The sequence below is a fragment of the Hoplias malabaricus genome, chromosome 8, assembly GCF_029633855.1.
Source record: "Hoplias malabaricus isolate fHopMal1 chromosome 8, fHopMal1.hap1, whole genome shotgun sequence".
NCBI classification, from domain to species: Eukaryota; Metazoa; Chordata; class Actinopteri; order Characiformes; family Erythrinidae; genus Hoplias; species Hoplias malabaricus.
In genome coordinates this window covers 28,319,372-28,338,566 of record NC_089807.1, presented here as the reverse complement: position 1 = coordinate 28,338,566, position 19,195 = coordinate 28,319,372, and the positions used below count along the sequence as shown (strand labels likewise).

Sequence of the window (19,195 nt, the reverse complement as noted above, 5' to 3'; positions counted from 1 at the left end):
TTAAATAAAAATGTTTTAAAAATGTTAGAATTCCACCTAACAAGCCTGAAAATGTGTAAACTAAATCTGAGCAAAACCTGAACAGCATTTTTCTGTAGAGAATATTACAGTTTGTGTACAATGTAATAAAGACAGGAATCTGTGATTTGTTTATTCTCTTGAACCTTTATTTAATCGACAAAATACAAAATTAGTTCCTGTATATTAACTGACAATTATTATTGTATGTTTTAAATATAAACACATTTAGAATGTAAGGTCTGCAACACACTTCCTAAAAGCTGGAAGAAAAATAAGAGTGAAGAGTTACACTATTTTGAAATAATCCACGATAAGTAGTGTAATATATATGTAATTAAACAGCAGCCCCCAAAGTCTCAGTCTTTACAAACAAATATTTGTCATGACTCACCACTTTTTCACCAAATTTGTTCCCCATACAAAATATTGGGAAAAGAAAATCCAGAAATTCAGAAATTAGAAGTCAGTTTAAAGTAAGACTAGACACCACTGTTGAATAAGCATGACCTTTGAGACCTCATCTGGCACGGCACGAGAAACTGTCACACCACATGGTCTCAGGACTGATTCAGAAAATCATTGTCACTTAACATAGTCCACTACTGAATCAAGAAATATAACAATATATATTATTATAAATTTGCAATACATTTGTGCTATGTTCGGAGTCCATGTTTCACGGGATGAGTCCACTTGTTTTCAGGTTTATTCTACCAAAGATGAAAGGACCTGACCTGACTATTACTGAAAAGCAAAAAGTCTAACCTCTGTCATGGTATGGGGGCTTCATTAGTGACTACAATGTAGGTGACTTGCATATGTATGAAAGTGCCATTGGTTTGGAGGTGTGTATTGGGAATTTAGAGACATATACTGCCAACAAGGTGACCTATTCTCCCTGGGAAGGCCATGGTTATTTCAGTAAAACAGTGCACAACAATGTCGTTACACAAAGCTTGTCTTCGCTTGGCTTCATATACACCCCAGATAGCAGACACATTTAGGCCTGATCTGCACTTAAGGCTCAGTTACCGCGCTGGCAATTGTTGTGTGGCACGTATGTTGGCCAACTGTCATGGGCCAGGCTTGACTTGAGTTACAGAATGTGTTGTGTTGGCCATACCAACACTTGGCCCAGATTTTATCCACAACACACCTGATTACTAGCAAAAATAAGGTGGACTTGTGGCTGAGTTGAGGAGGCCAGAGGAAGCCCGAATAAATGCAGACATACAAGAGAATATAAGAGAACTACAGTAGTGGGCCATGTCTGGGCCAAATTTGAATTGCTATCTGGGAAACAGTGGGTGTGTTTTACTGTGTTATATTTATCATCAAGAGGAGAATCAGACAGTTGTGACCAGTTGAGCAGTAGGAGTCTTGTACCAAGCAAGAACAAGCTAAAATCCCATTTGCAAAACTGTGAATCTACAAAATATTTAAACATTTATTTAAAAAGAAAGGTGAAACCACAGTAGTGAAAATGCTTATGGCCCAACTTTTTTGTACTGTGTTGCAGGCATCAAATTATAAATTTATTTATTTTTACAAAATACTACACATTTGGCCAGTGAAAACACTAAAAATATGTACTTGGTCCATTTGTGGACTAAATAAACTTCAAGAGAAATAAAAAAAAAAGTATTGCATTTTACAAAAAATCCTAAGGGTTATTTTGTGTATGGGCTTTGTATGTTTTATAATGACATCTAAGATAGTTAGTCTCCAAAGATGTAAACAGTACATGTTTAGCAAGTATCATTTCAGCCTGTTTTTTTTCTTTCTTTTTTCTCTAATGGCGTATCTTCAATCACTATCGACAAGCTGGTGACATTTTATTAATACACAGTGTCACATGCCTCGAACTGACATGATGCTGCCACAGCATGGCTGCCTGCTGCAGCGTGCCGTGTGACAGATGTGTGTCCAAATGGCAGCACAGCACTGTGAGCTGTAGAGGAACTGGCTGCAGAAGTGTGCCATGTTGGCTCTTTTTGTTGTGACACATGGGCAGTTCTCTGACCGTGCCTCAGCTCCACAGGGCTACAGTCTACATTCTCATGCACTCCGCAGTGACATTAGGCTCCAGCAGTCAGGGGTCTTTAGGTAACGGTCAGCTAATAGGATAATCAGACTGTGGCCGACCCTCCTCGGACAGATGGGGGCGTCTCCTTCTGCCAGAGGTGGCGGCTCAGAACGGACGAGGGGGCTTTGAGTGACGAGAGAGACAGCCGACACTTTGTTGCATTTCCTCTCCCCACAGTGGAAGTGTGTGTGTGTGTGTGTGTGTGTGTGTGTGTGTGTGTGTGTTTGTGTCTGAAGTGAGAAAGACCTCAGGCTGAGAACTGTGTGTGGGTATCTCTGCCACATTTGTTGGATTTGAAGAGCACTTTATACCCTTATAAAAAATACATTTATTCAAATGTGCTGTTATTAAATAAATAAAAAAAATTGTTAAATACTTTTTTATTTTTATTTAAATCAGAAATATGTGAGTATATTTTCAATTCAATTTGGATGTATTTATAAGTGATATACTTAATTATACATAATTATACTGGGCTTATACAGACAAGTACACAGCAAAGTCTAGGTGTATTTTGAGTATACGTATACTCAATGTTTTGATCCAGATACAATTAAGAAAAGTATAATTAAATATTATTGCCTTATGCATAAAGTATATGTAAATATCCTTGTCTTGTAGTTTGAGGTGGAATAGCTGAGAGTAAATAGTACAGGGTTGGAACTGTACACAAGGTTAACCAGTTAACACAGAAACAGATAAACATTTGCCTGTTTGTATTGACAGCATGATTTCATGTGTAAAACATAAATGAACTACTAAAAGACCACACCAACTACTACACTGTCATTTGGACACTTTTTGCTTCATCCTAATCTGCAGTTAATTTATGTTCACTAAGTGTGCCCCCATTCACTCGTGGTGCTGTTTTACTGCATTCACTCAAAGCCTCTGTTATTTACTCATTGAAGAGCTAAGAATAAACACACAAAATACTGCTTTTTTAACTTTCTGGATGCTGCAGTTAAACCTTCAGGTTAAGTTCAGGTTTACAGTTAGGGTTAGGCAAATTTTAATCTGTTTTTTTCAGCCTTTCAGGGCTGCTTTTTTGGGGTTGCCAGATATTCACCATGCACAGTTTAGGAATTCTGTCTAGTTTATAGGAATTCTCTTTTAGTAAATGTGCGTTTTCACCATAATAACAACACCAATAGCCCAGATGTGTTGTGTTAGAATATAGTATTCTGATTAAAGACACAAAGCCACACCTCTTGGTATGCCTGGGGACTTTTCTCAGCAACAACTTCCTGACAGCTTCACATCCTTTCTCACAGATGTTGTTGCATTTTTTTATTTAGTTAGTTTTTTTTTTTTTTCAGATCTGAAGCAAGAGTAAAGTTCTCCTGTGTCTCAGAGCTTTTTATGATGGAGACCATTTTGTTCTACCAGGTCCTGCAAGGCCCATTTTCTGTTAAATCTTTTAAATACTTTTCCAGTTATGGAAACCTCTAGTTTCCTGATGCAAGGGGATTATCAGTTTCACCTCACAATTAAAAAATGAATAACTTGCAAATTAAATAAATGAAGGGTGGCCTCTGCACAGTACTGTTTATATTGGAACTACAACAGAGGTGGCAAATGAGTGGAAGTATCAGGTAAGTGTCTCTAATACAGTGGATTGTGGGTGTACAGGTGTACAATTAGAGCATGGAGCCCATCTGCTGTCATGCTCAATTTATGATCTCATTCTTCATGGTTCACTTTCTGACCATGGGAGCCCAATTGACCAGATATTATAAGTGTGACTATCCTCAAGGTAGATGGACAGAATTGCCCATTGTTTATAAGAAACAATAATGGTATGAATGATGTTAGTCATGTGTATATTATTTAATAGTATAAGCACTGTGACCAAACGTGATTTCCAATCCTTTAAATTAACTCCAGGTAAGATTAAGTCGTTTTGCTCCTAGGCTCCATGTACATTTGCAGGGTATAATTCACTTTTACAACACTGTCCTGAAATAAAGAGAATAGGGGGGGTCCTACCCTTCTCCAAAAGATACATAGTGCAGTTTATGCAGTGCTGAGCCTGCAGTAGCAACAACAGAGGCTCTATTCTGATTACAGGTCAGTGGAGCATCACAATGATTTTGTAGCTGTAATTATAAAAGGTAAAAGGTAAAAATACTACCTAATGCTCCTTTAAGATACACCTGTTGGTAATATACACAATTGTGTGTACAATGTTTATATATAATTATAAGATACAGTTTTATCACTGTCACTACACAACAGTACTGCCAGTAAAATATAATCCTCTGGAGCAGTCACACAGAAGCTGAAGTCACCATGTCCAATGCAAAATGTCAGCTTGAGTTTAAAGATCCCTGACTGAGAGGTGCAACTGTGTTCTCTGGAATAAGGAAGCTCTATCCAGTACCTCTGAGATAAAATGGAGTAAATTTTTGTGGTCTAAACCTAATTGTCCAACATCAGTACGTGACTTCACTATTTTTTACATATAGCTAAATCCTCTTGGTAATGCTCCAATAGGAAAAGAAATTGTATTTACAATAAATTGGGACAAACCCCATTTTTAAAATCCTTGATTTCACTGGGTGAGCGGGTGTCTATGAACTTTAAGGAATATGGTGCATGTGTGAGTATAATGTTGCCAGAGTTGGCACAAATGAAACATGAAAAAGATTACAATAACAAAACAAATCCAGGCCGTTTTCCTCCTGCTCTGGAACGGCAGCCATTCTGTTCCCTGATTGGGTCTGTCATGGTGACCAGCTGTTCCATTCCATTTCAGCATCCAGCACCACTAACGTAACATCTGCTGCATTTCCCATAGCAGCGGCCTGTTATTCCACCCATACCATTACACCCTCCACTGCCCTCTGAACACAGCTCATAGGGCTGCCATAGCGGGAACTGGATCAAAGCTGAGGGATGAAGAGAGTTAGTCCTGGATGGATCTTCATATCCTTCGTAGTACAGATAATTCACCATTGGTTGAATACACATGGCTTCATTAAGACACAGAGAAGGCACTGGAAGGTAACACAAAACCAAAAACAAATGGATTAATGGTGGTGTATGAGGGAATGAACAGCTTTATTTTCCAAGCTCCCGTAGTCACAGATGGTGGAAGCTGACAGTACATAGTCCATATATTTTGTCTTTGTTTCAGTCTCATTGTTTACTATGGGTCCTGACTTCATGCTTGTTCATGAAGGTTGTCAGGAAATAGATGGATCACACACAATTGTGCGCGCGCACACACACACACACACACATATACACACACACACACACATCCCCGCAGTAATGTCTCTTTACCGATTAGGTGAGCTCTCAGGAGAGCAGTTGAGTACAAAGCGTTAACATCTGGCAACCATTACAGCCCCAGATCAGTTGTGATTTGTCCATATGATGATTCTGGCCCAGCCAGACGCAGGGGGCTCGGCCTACACCACACTGCCGGACCACCACTGCTGTCACTTCTGTTTTCACACCAGTGCCCAACGCAGACTATAATTAGCTGTGCTGTCCTGAGCCCTCTACACACACAAACAAACACACATTTTTACAACAACTTTAAATTGTAGTGGACTGCGATAATCAGATTTGAGCAGAATTCTTCAAATATAGAGATGATTAAATACACAATACACTGTCCAAGACAGGAAGGAAATCAGGCTGTAAATGACAAACACATTCAGAATACATTTACAACACATTTACAATACAATCACAATATAAATACAATTATTAAATATTTATTTAAAAAAAACATTCACAGTATTATTACAATACATTTAGAATATATTTACAATAATTTCAGACTAAATCCGTAATGCATGTAATGTACATTTATAATATAGTTATATTTAGAAAAAAAAAACCACTTAATTTAATTAATTAATTTAATTTGTTCTTATTTTACACTGTCCTTTTTCTTTCATATAATTATTCTGTTAACACTTTGGACCCTAGATTCACTATTGATTTTTTTAAATCTTAAAATGTGATGTTAATATATGAATTTAAAATGCTACTCGTTTTAATTAAGTTTTTATTAATATTTTGCTTCTCTTGGTTTCCTTTTGTTAATGCTGCTCCCACAGTTCCACAATCAGGATCACTGTCTGAAACACTCAGCAAAAACAGGACAAATTCTACTCATAATGTCTTCAAAATGTGAATGAATTGCCAGTTGTATTAGAATATTGGACTGAAACATATTCAGGCACCACCTTTCAATTAAACCATTTTTAAATGCTGTCCCACTGCTTAAAGATGATAAAAAATAACAAAATCTTGAAAATGTGATTATATAGTTAGTGTTCTGATTTTAAGTGCAGTACAACACCAGTTCTAAGCTTGTCACACATACATGTCCAATGCTGTGGAGACTGATTAGTTCACTATGATTTATCAGCTTTAGTAAGAAATTCAGTATTCCTTTTAAATTTTAAATGTAAAAATGGACTGTAACTGCTTTTTCAAAATAAATTTTGATTATTCGTTCACTCATTCATTGTCTAACTGCTTATCCAGTTCAGGGTCACAGTGGATCCGGAGCCTATCTGGAATCACTGGGCGCAAGACAGGGTTACACCTTGGCGCCAGTCCTTCACAGGGCGACACACACACTCACACCTACGGACATTTATGAGTCGCCAATCCACATGCCAATATGTTTTTGGACCATGGGAGGAAATTGGAGCACCCGGAGGAAACCCACACAGACACAGGGAGAACACACCAAACTCCTCACAGGCAGTCACCCGGAGCCCACACTCTCCAGGTCCCTGGAGCTGTGTGACTGCAACATTACTTGCTGTGCCACCGTGCCGTCCAAACTTAGATGGGATACATGCACATTTCCTAAATATATATTATAAATACTACTCCTTTGCAATCCAACACTGGTGAAAATTTCTGCAGAGAGATCTCTTCATGCTAAATTCCCAACCTTGGATAAAATCTAATCTTTACTACATAGTGCTGTCAACTGAGAATTATTATTGGAAAGGTTTAGCAAACAGTTTTTGGAAGCATACTGAGCAAACTGTGAGTACTTTTCTTTTTATGTATACATTTAGATTTTCAGCAAGCTATCCATCAGTTGCTTTGGGATGTTAATGATCGAAAATTACTAACTGTGACTAATATTTTCTGGCACGTTACTGTGTCCAATCCACTGCCAAAAGACATACAAAACAGGCTCAAGCAAGATGAGCTTTTGAAGTGATATCTATTTAGGTCCAGAAAAAAAATCTGTTTATAATTCTCCTTTTAAATATAAAATAATGAGTCACGGCAAATTTTCTTTTTTGAGTAATTCTCTAAGAACATTTTTATTTATTTTTACTAGGAAATGCAGAGCCAGCTTCCTAGACCCAGATTATCATTCTTATTTAGAGACTTGCTTTTTAAACCCCATGTGAACCTAAATATGAGATTTTTCTAATAAAAAGTAAATCTGGCTCCTCAGGGCCCCCAATATATTTCACCAGCATTGCTCTCTTCACTTCATGTCAGAAGGGTGGTTCTGAAATGAGTAAAGCTTGGGTAAGTCTCTTTAAGTCTGAGCAATCGTGCTTGAGCTCGCAGTCAACCCATTCCTCACAGGAGTCCAGCCATAAGTAAACCCAGCGCTCATTCCGTGGCTCACACTGAGTATATCCAGCACTCGTTTCACTGCTCATGCTGGCTCACAGAGCTCACAGTCATTCCATGGCTTGCATTGCATGAATTATCTTTGAGCTCCTCCTTAGCAGGTTCCTACATGTGTGGCTGTAAAATCCTGATTCTCCATGCGCCATTAGGTTGTGTATCTGTAAATGGGCTGGTAACTCGATTACAGAAATCAAAACGTCAGTTAACACTAAAGATCTGTGAAGTCACAACCACAAAAGTGGTGTGTGTTGCCATGGGAACATTAACAAAACTTTGTTAGCCAGTGACGGAGGGCTGATAATCACAGATTCATTAGAATATTAAGACCACCCCCACACAATTCTCAGAGGTCTGGTGAGATTATTTAGGCATAACACTCATGTTTAGTATTATAGACAAAAAATATATCAAAATAAGTTCCCCTGGGCTTTAAGTCCATGCTTGGAAACCAGTCCTGATTTAAGCTGAGTATATTAAGAAATTCCACAGCAATTCTAGAACTTACTTAGTACGTAAGTAGGTTTTTGAGCTGCTGCTTTGGTACTTATACTCAAGCCAGCTTTCTATTTTGCTGGAGTTTGCTGGATTTAACCCAGGTATTAACATTTAAGTTGCTCTATAAATCTTTGTGTTTAAACCTTCAATGACTCCCCTTTCTACCTTTGGAACACTTACCTCTATCTCAGTAGGTCATATGTCTATATTTCTTTATATTTTAACAACATGAAGTCCATTCTGTCAACTCCTTAAACGTCTGCACGCTGACTACAGCTATCCACAGCAGCTGACGAGAGTTGCCAGCCAGAAAGCTAGCTCAGGGCTAGCCCTATGTGCCACTAATTAGCATCTGCGGCTCCCCTTTGGGTGTGTGATTAAGGGGTCTGTATCAGTTGTGGTGAATATATGCTTGCATCTACCAGTGATACCAACTAGCGTCCAGTCATCATCTAAACATAGACGTACACAGATGTCATGTAGTTCAGCCACCTTGAAAGATGGTCCTTAGTATACAAGCTAGCTGGACCCTGATCACACAGGCCGGCCTGGCCCTGCCTCTCTGTTTCATGCCAGTCATCACTCACTTCTTGCGTCTGCCTCACTTTGTCAAACAGAGCTCCTGCCGTGAGAGCCAGTGTGGTGCTGCCTTATGCCAGGAGAGCAGTTGGCACACTGACTGAAACCTCTACACATCAGACTGCCATCGCCTGCCTGCCACTCTGTGTTGAATATCCCACAACCGTCTGTCTGCTTGCAGCCACAAAAAGGAACAAGAGCGTGGGCTCTGTCTGAGAGCATTTTGGTGAAACAAAATTACACATATTTCCTCATCAAATGTTACTAATCAGGCAAGATATGTTTGATCTCCTAAGTTTGCTTTAGGTTTACACTTAAGTTAAAAGTTCCTATTTGCGTCTTATTAGTGATTTCAGTCAAAATAAAGTACTTAAAGTACTCCCATTACTAACATACAGTGTTAAAAGTAGCTTAAGCTACTGTCAGTATACATCACGGTACCAGTGCACTTCTAACTGACTGAAACCCAGTTCACCTCAGCAACACTGGCCCAACTTCAGTTTCACTCTATAGATACTGTTGGTATAGCTCCACCCCCAAAAACAATTACAGATTCACTGACTACACCTCTTACACAACATTAAAAACATTTTAATCCACTTAATTCTATGAATATTGTAGCTACCGCTCACCTCTTAAAAACTATCACAGATGAATTCATTTACCTCAATGTCATTTTTTCAATTATTTTCATACACTGCAACATTTTGTAAAACGTTTGTAAAAACATTTTGCAAAGTTTTTTAATAAAATCTGGCAGATTTTGTAGTAATGTTTACGAAACAATGCTACTTTCCTGCATTTTATGTCAGTAGAGATTGCAGGGAATTGTGGAACAGTTCATGTTTTGCAGGAACTTTTTAAAAACTGTTGGGCAAGGGCTCCCAGAATTTACAGTAAATTACAGTAACACTGTATATAAAAGTGGGTCTTTTATAAAAGAAAAAAAATAGTTTCAGTGCATTCACACATTCATTTGACTATCTGCAGCTCATACCAACCAACAAACTGTGAAACAAGACAACCCAATAATTTATTTGCGATCCATTTGAAAACATGAGACAAATAAGTGGTTCTGATTTTGTGCAGCACCTTACATAGACAGAAGGCTCTTTAGAACTGCCCAGACCCAATTTCTGAGTCTCTCCAATGATAGACTGGACCTGTCTTTATGTAGATCTCCAAGACAACAAGCAAAACAAACACAGTGAGTGCAGAGAAATGAGAATACTCATTAAATATGACTGGTGTTGATTAAAGGTGTATACATTCATCCAACATTGGGTTGTGGAGCAGTTGAACCCTAATGCTCCTCTCAAATTTAATCGGGACCATTGTATAATGCTTAGGAGCCACATTTGAATCCTTCTCAAATTATATAATGTTTGCATTCTTTGAAAGTTTGGTTATATTTTTTTCCCCCTGATCTATTAATGTTTGCTAACCATCTACTGTTAATTTATTTTAATACTGTAAAACCGAAGACCTTTTTGCATCAATTAGTTTATGAGGAAAGATATAATAAATTACATAAAAGTGTAACACTTCAGTAACAGTTTAGTAGCACATGATTTAAAATGGTATTGCTGATTTGCCCCCTTGTCACCTCACCCACAAAAACTAGGTTTTTTGTGGGGCAAAGTGTGAGGGAAGGGGAGGTTTGCATATAAATTGGATTAATAAAACCTAATTTGAGGACTCATATTAATCAGACAAACAAATCTGTGTAGTTTAAACTGGCACTCCACAGAATAATTGCATTATTTACACGTACAGTATTGAACATTTAATAGAATAGTGAAAACAGAAACATACGTATCACTATATCCAGGATTCAAGTGTTTTGGCCCCCAACACTTCCAAGGGGAGCGTCAAGTATGTAAGTAAATATGTTTAATTTATTATTCATTTTATTTGTCCAAAGGTGCATTAAGTCCTGAGATATCCTTGCGGTATTTCTTTATCAATATTAATCACGTAGTAATTCTTGTTCTCTATGCATATAAAACATTATAATTGGAGTGGGTGGGGTGTAGGAAATCGCTTAGGGCCTCTCAATGTACAAAAGCAGCCCCTGGTTACACCTCTTTTATGACAGCATCCACATGGCTTCCAAATATCACACATTGCTTGCTATCTTCTCTGAAAAAAACAAGAAAAAAATGGCAGGCCAGGGGCCAGGCCATGAATCCTTATTTCAGGGGACATTGGCCCTGAGCGACATTAGGCGCGGCAGCTTTGGAACATGTGCTGGCATACGCCTGAACTAAATACACTGGCCTTGATCACACCTGCTCCCCCGGATCCTCACTCCTCTCGGAGCAGAAGGCTGGGTGGCGTGAGGGCCTCACGTGCTGGTGGTTGACAATCAAGGACGGTTAGTTTTCGGGCGATGTCGGGGCAGTTACATCCTCCTAGGGAGTCCTTTATTCATACGCTACTGGCAGACAGACAAACACTCGCTGACAGCCATTTATGGCCAACTAGTGAACGCCATCTGTCAGACACAGTGGGAGGATATTAGGGGAGCGCAGAACTGGGAGCCTCACAATCCTTATCTCGCCTTTGCGTATCCAGTAAAATGGACACCAAACGCTGACTTGGATGTTGTGGATTGACTTGCCCTGAAAAACGGGCCTGATCTTCAGTCGTCCTGCTCCAGCATTCTGCCTTGTAATTGATTTAGCTGTCTGGTTTGCAGTTGCACTGATGTTTGTCCAGATGAGCACCAGAAACTGTCCCATAATTTAAGCTGTGCTAACAAATGTGCTGCTCCCATGGAGCAGAACCACAGCAGGGACCCTACTCCCAGAGCTCTGATAATGATTTGGCTGAAACATGCCCTTACAAAATGTTGAAAGAAATATCAGTGCAATGTGATGAAGGTTTTTGAGTTATCTTTACTAACATTCATTTGTTTAACACACTTTATCCAGCCACAGGTTGCCAATAAACAGTTTTTAGGTAACTTAATCAACACGACATGTACAGCATTTTGTAGGGACTCTTATCACGAGTCCCTTTGTGTTACAGAGCTAAATAAGGCAACCTTATACTCAGAAAAAAAGGTACAGAATAGGTACATTATTTTTCCTAAAGGTACAAACAATGCAAATTATCCTTTAAAGGAGTGGTTTTAAAATCCAGTTTTGTTCCCTAAAGGTATATCACAATCTGTCCTCCAGAAGGAGAGGTGAATATTTGTAAACGTTCATAACAGAATTGTGTAAAACAAAAAACATGACATAAGTCCTGGAGATGAAATGGGGCATATGAAATCAACACAAGTTTAAAATCTACAATAATATATGATATGGTACAGTTATGTTCCCTAACTCAAGGTACTGAATACCCCTTGAGGGTACCACCATAATGACAGTTCTGAGAATCTATTCCTGAGATAATTATTGGTATTTTAGGTAGAAATTTTAGGTAGAAATCACAGCCCATAATAATTATTATTACTATATTAGTAGCATTAAGTATTATTACAGTTTCCATACTGAAAACACCTTGTTTAATAAATAATATGTACTGCCAGCTGTCACCATTCTGTAGTGGGTCACAATGCTGTCCTCCAAACAGCAGAGCAAACAGCAGGGTTTGGTAGAAAAAAGAAATAAAATAATTAATTAATTAAAACACAACAGCTCTTAGGCCAGACTCCTAACATTGCATTAATTAATCTGTAACATGATTAAATTTATGGATACCTGTGTCTCCCAACTGCTTTGAGTAAATGAGGTTTCCCCTTACAAAACAAGAACACAAAGTATCTTTAGTCTGAAGCACTGAATGGCATCCCCCTCCCCCTCTGAAGTAGTTCTTAAACATGAGTTAAGCCGAAAGTATACGAACCCTGACACAAAAACCTCCAGAAATATAAAGCCCAATTCATACTTCTGCGTCAACCGTACATTGTAGGCAACGCGTCAGCATGGACCCTACGCCGTGGCCTACGGCGTTAGTAGGTGAGAAATAGCACACCCTTGTGTTGCAGGTCCTAACTATGTGTGAGTTTGTTATTTAATTAGTAGGTTATTTAGTTAGTTAGTTAGTTACAAGCCAGTCACTTGAGGTGCCCCACAACTAAACATATATACCTTTTGACCAATATATTGAGAATAAAGAAACAAATGATGGTTAAATAAAAATCAATGTCTTGGTATTTTGTCTCCATAACACAGTTTTATGTTTGAGGTTCAAAACTTGACTGACAGACTACAATAGAAAGGAAACGAGGATGTTTACCACGTCAACAGCACAATTAGCATGCAAATGAGCGGCGACATTAATGGCTGTTGCAAAACGCTCTTATGATGGAAATATGCTTTCTGTTTTGGCTGTACGGCGCAAACATTTGTCTATGAAATCAGTGGATGACAGGCCTCAGGCATCATTCCCCCAGGGGAACGCTGCAAAATGGTTCCTGCACCTGCCGCCCGATTCAGACCAGAGCAGGGCCACAGAGCTTGGAGTGAGAGGCAGGGCATAATGAACTGCATTCATCCTGTCAGAGGAGTCAATAACTTATCCCACAACTGCTTTTGTTCTAGCCGTGGTTTGTGGCTCTCCGATCTGGCCCCCCTGCCCTTATTCAAGGGAAATTTATTTTCAATTGCAGCCCCCAGCGATGGCCGGCACAAGTTGGGCCCTGACAGGACCCTCTTTAGCGCTAGGCCGGGGGTATTGTTAGCATCCATACCCTTTGTTCTGGACCTTTGAGTGGCTGGACGGTTAATAAGGCCTTTCTCTGTGTGTGTAAAAACCTAGAGTGCTTCCAGTAACAGGTGTGTCCACTGGCAAGGAGTGGTCATTTGTCAACTGTTAAAAAGAAGGGGCTCCACTATACAGAGCTGTCTTTTCCACTGAAGCTGTGCGGGAATTACCCTAGAGCTTGAAGTGCCATCTCAAATTGATCCCTACTCCCTGCAATCTAGTGAAATACAAAGGTTATAAAATAGTGGCATGTACATCTAAGTAGTCAACTTTACATTATATCCAAAGAGGCATCATTTAGGATGCAATCCCAGACTGCCATACCTTGCACCAAACACTACCATAACTGACAGCTGACATAGATAGCCTATATCTAGCACTCAACTCAAGAGTTTACACATCAGTAGGTTTATGCTTACTGCTCTGTTCTGATATATCAACTTAAAGATACAGTGGATGGCTATTTATATTACCCCTCTGAGTCTTCTTTTTTAAGTCAGAATTATAAATGAGTAACAGCGGATATTGGAATATACATATTATAACCTATACAATTATTTAATTAAAGTGAGTTTGGCAGTTTAATACTATTCAGATTGTGAAAGCAGCAAGCAAAGCTTTTCTGTGCCAACATACCTCACTGCAATTTATGAAAGCTCCACTTGCATTGTTTTCCGCTATTTGTTCAAATGTTACCTGACGTGAGCACCTTTTCACATCTTGTTTCGCTTTGCATTGTGGGTAAACAGTGTGCATCAATTCCACATTCAAAATCTCAGCGGAACTTTTGCTTACACTACATACTACTAAGAAATTAGTTAGTATTTGTGTTAACCATTAATTTGGATACGAATAAAACTGAGTGTATTACAAAACAAAAAACATACAAACAAAAAAGAGGTAGTAAACGCTGAAACGCTAAGCTCAATATTCCTGGTAGAAAAACAGTTGAACACTGGGTATGAGAAATATAAATAAATATATTAACACAAAGACATGTTAGGTGATCGCACACTCTTTATAAAATAAGACTGACTGTAATCAATATCCTCCAAGGACAATCTAAAGTCGCCGGTGAAGTGAGCGGCGAGTAAAGCGGGAAATGAAACTCAGGCAGAGCGACCTCTCAAAAACTGGAAGTAAACACAGCGCGCGCCTCCCTCAGCTGCTTTTACACTTCTCCACAACTCTTCTCAGATTCAGCTTCACAAATTCTTCATTGACTGCTAAGACAATACACAGTCCTGAGCTATAATAAAAATAATACGTACATACAATTACAAGTGTACAAACATATTTAAAATATAAAATAACGCTAAATTAACATTAATAATAGTGTTCGTTGTTGTGAATGGAGCTCTAGAAAAGTTATCAGAAAAGTGGTGACGGACTCATAATTAGAAATTTAGAGAGCGATATTATGAAAATACTAAAATTATGAACAATATTTTTCATGTAATGTTTAACATGTTTTACTAAGGCATTGCGCATAATAGAGCCTAAATAAATGAATAAATAAATACATTAAAAAATTCAACTTTGTTTCCCTTGTTTTAATTGCATTCATTTACGTTGATTATTTCTCTCTTAAGGAGCATCCGTCTGTTTGCTCAGTCTCACAGCGTTTAAACTCTTCCCACTGTCAAAGCAGCTCTTTAAACACTAAAGTAAAACAAACATAATTTAATCTGCTCATTTCCATACTACTCTCTCTCTCTTTCTCTCTCTCTCTTTCTCTGGAGGCCAATTCTGATCAAAATGAAATAATGAATAATCAACAAATCTGTAAGTTGTATTGGAATTACATATTATTTCAAAATTAACGTTTCCGTTCTTCAGTTACACCACAAGAAAGTGTCCTTCTTGTATTTAAGAGCCTTAATGGATGATGAATGTAATTTTATTTTTGATACATTTAGTAAATGTAATGTGTTATTTTCTTCACATATATTTATTGTTAGTAAATTTGTTTGTTTGTGCGAACGTGTTAGATCTACAGCGTCAGATAATTCTGAGGGAAATGGGCCACATTTCTTATAAATTTATCACTTCATTAAAGCTGCGATATTTCACTTAAGTGAATAACTACATTTCTATGTTACACTGCTTTTTATATTTCCTGAACAGGTCTGTTTCTGCTGAGTCTCCCTAGAGTGAATTTAGAGCAGATAAATGGAGTTCATCGTTGATTATTTTTCATCAGCTCACAGGAAAATGGTCTCTGAGGTTCTTCTTAAAATTCAGTTACTTGGGAAACTTTATCAATGAAAATGAACGGAAATAGCCCTGTCTGGAAAAGAAGAAAATAGAAATAATCCTTAGAAATAAAGAATTAAACTAAATGCAACAATAAATAATTGTATTCATTCCCATTAGTATGATTATATAGTGCACACAATAAGTAAAAATAAGTGACTACATATATTACACTATGGCTTGGTTATCTTTATAATTAATATTACAGTATTATTAACTGTATTTTATTAAGAGTGATAGTAATCCTATATTATGAACAATAATATTAATTCTAATCTATATTAAATATATTTTATTATTAAGTCTATTCTAAGCATATAATAAAGCAACAGTATTCCCATATTCATTATTAGAATATATTTATTAATTATGTTTTATTGAAATTAAATGAGACTCTCCAGGAAATGTACTGAGTTTATGAACCTAGTCTGAAAGTTGAAAGTTTCACTGCAAATGAGGACAGAACCATGTTTGTGCTTTTTTTTCTTTTATTGAAATTTCCTCCAGAATCACTGGGCAATAATAATAAATATCTCATTTATAATCAAGAATGTACAAAAATAAAGACAGCGAAAGTCTCTGGCAAAACAAAAAACTTTTTGTTTTGCTCTTTTTTTCTTTTGTTTTTCTCTTTTCTTTTCCATAAAACACTCATGCTTGGATAGAAGTGTCTTTTCCTTCATAAGTCATGCTCAACACTGAACATAGCCACATGGAGCTCCAGCACTTCCACACTTTACTGAAATCCTTTCAGTCTTTTATAATAACACATTTTTTTTTTTTTTGTCTCTGAATACATAGTGGAACACTTTTACTTTATCAGGTCATGAGACTTGACAGTCCTTGTTACAAGGAATGCACAGCTTTTCTCCATCGGACTCCCTTTGGGAATGATGCAGGTGCAACAACGACGACGACAACAACAATAAACAACAAACAAGAACAAGAACAACAACAAACTCTCAGTTTCACCATCAGCACGTCCAGCCTGCTGTACACACTCCAAAAAGCACAGGATCAACACCTACAGCTGGATTAACACCTTCAATGCTGGATTAGCCTAACGCATGTAGTGGAGCACCAGCAATGCTGGTTTAACACAGTGTTGATATTTATGGATTACACCAATCAGTGCTGTATTTGAATCTAGGTTGACCGCTGAACAAGTCTAGATTTTGACTAAACAGTACTGCCAGCGGCTGTGCAACGTTAACCTCTGGTTTCTGGTTTCATCCAGCACTATATCTGCTGTGCTACATATATGTACACAAAGTATCGCGAGGGCCCTGACGTTATTTACAGTAGCAATCAGATCTGACCTCGCGATGCTGTTTGGTTGTAACTGTGAAATAATTTCTCGTTAGGTGAGAGAAAGCGTAACAAACAAAAACAAAACAAAACAAACAAACAAACAACGTAAACAGGCCACCGCATAACCACGCGTGTTGTCGGCTATTTTGAGGTTCACTTCTGTACGTTTCAATGCATGATATAAAATATAAAATGTGGCCTGTGCAAAAGTTCTGGCGCATTTTATATGTTATATGTTATCAATTTGTTAACTTTTTGAGATATGAAAAAATTGTTTATATATATACACACACAAAGTTCGCTCACTGTAGATGCAGCAAGGCCAGAGTCAACAGAGCGGACACACCAGGACATAAGATTCTAGAATGTTGTGTCCGTTCTCTTTCGTGTGTCGGTTCTTGTCAGTGGTGGTCTGGTGGTCTGTGGGTCGGCGGTCTGGCTGTCTTTGCTCTTTCGCGTGTGTTTGCTCGGAGTTGCTCTGGCCTTTAGAAAATCGGTAAAAACGTGTCAGAGTTGGGGTCCAACTTTGGCGCGGAGCAGTCTGTCATGCAGTAATGAGTCTCGCGAGATCCCGACATAATGTACCGTTGCTCGTGTTTGTACAGAGAAGCGAAGAGAGCAGAGCTGGCTTTACCTCGCTGTGCTGTGACGCTGTCCTCGTTTACAAGGTGTTCGGCGAGAGGAAGCCAAACAAAACAAACAAACAAAGTAAACTGTTCATGCAAGCGTTTACTTGTGTTGTTCTTTCTTTCTCGTGTCTGATGGTTCACTCGAGGGCCTCCGTGTTGCGAAGATGATGAAGAGGAGGAGGGCGTTTGGCTTTGCGACGCAATCCTCCAAACGAAACAAAAACAAACAAACAAAGTAAGCAGGTCATGCAGCTGTTCGCTTTTTTGTTTTGTTTTCAGTCTCGTGTTCGGAAGTTCACTTGAGCACCTCCTTGTTCTCTGACGAGAGTCTGGCGGAGATGGAGAGGTGGTGCGGAGGCGCGGGAGGTGGAGGTGTTTGGCAGATAGTGCACGGGCACGGGAGCCCCGCCCAGTGCTGAAACGCGCTGTGGAGAGCTGGAGCGGCGGGCGCGTGCTGAGGCGGCGGTGGCGGCGGAGGCGGTGGAGGAGGAGGGGGTGCGCTCTTCATCATCGCGCGGATGGACGACAGCCCAAGCGCCGTCGCCGCGGAGGTGGGCGGCGGGAGCGCGCTGGCAGCGGCGGCGGCCAGCAGCGGGTGCGCGCCCGTGTGCGCGTGTGCGGCGCAGTGGAAAGGGCCGTGCGCGCCCCCGCCGCCCCCTCCGCCGCCGTATAGCTCGGCCACGAGGCGCTTCATTTCGTCGAGCGAGCTGCTGAGCATGAGGATGTAGTTGCGCGCGAGCAGCAGCGTGGCGATCTTGGAGAGCTTGCGCACCGAGGGCCCGTGCGCGTACGGCATCACCTCGCGCAGCCCGTCCATGGCCAGGTTCAGGTCGTGCATGCGCTTGCGCTCGCGCCCGTTGATCTTCAACCGCAGCTGCTGGAGCTCCTCCTCGCTCGCCTGCTTCTTTAAGCGGTACTTCGCCGCGTTGGCGCTCGCGCACGTGCCCGCGCCCGGGGAGAGTGGGGAGCGCGCCTGGTGCTGATGCTGCTGGTGATGGTGATGATGCTGGTGGCTCTGGTGGTGGTGGTCGGACGTAGTCGTGCACGCGCCTTGCGTGGAGGAGACCGGGGGCCCGCGAGAGTCGCGGGGGCGCGCGTACGCAGCGTCGATATCGGGCGACGAGGCTCTGCTCGAGTCCGAGCTCATCTTTTTTGGAGCGGGTGGAGGAGGAGGCTGGAGATTTGTTTTCTTTACCTTTAAAAGTCTGTTTACTTGATTCCGTTTCTCTTTTTCCTCTCTGGCTAAATCTCTATCTATTTATCTTCTCGTCTATTCTCTTTATATATATACTCCCCCGTTCACACGCCTCTTTCTCTCTCTCTCTGCGCTGCTCATGACTCCGTGTGCTCCTACACAGGCAGAGCGCTGTATTTATAGCGCGCGCTGGCCCACTGACCGCAGGAGCGGCTATTCAGATTCATATTCACTGATTCACTGGGATGCCCCCCAGCAGAGTGGGTGGGT

General features: G+C 39.8%; 1 protein-coding gene across 1 annotated transcript; it reads right to left on the bottom strand.

Annotated features, from left to right (window-relative positions):
* Window positions 1-18,025: 18,025 nt before the first annotated feature.
* On the bottom strand, window positions 18,026-18,877 carry olig3 (oligodendrocyte transcription factor 3). Its single transcript, XM_066680063.1, has one exon. It carries the CDS (start codon window positions 18,875-18,877, stop codon window positions 18,026-18,028), a length of 852 nt encoding a protein of 283 aa, XP_066536160.1.
* Between the last annotated feature and the right edge of the window lie 318 nt (window positions 18,878-19,195).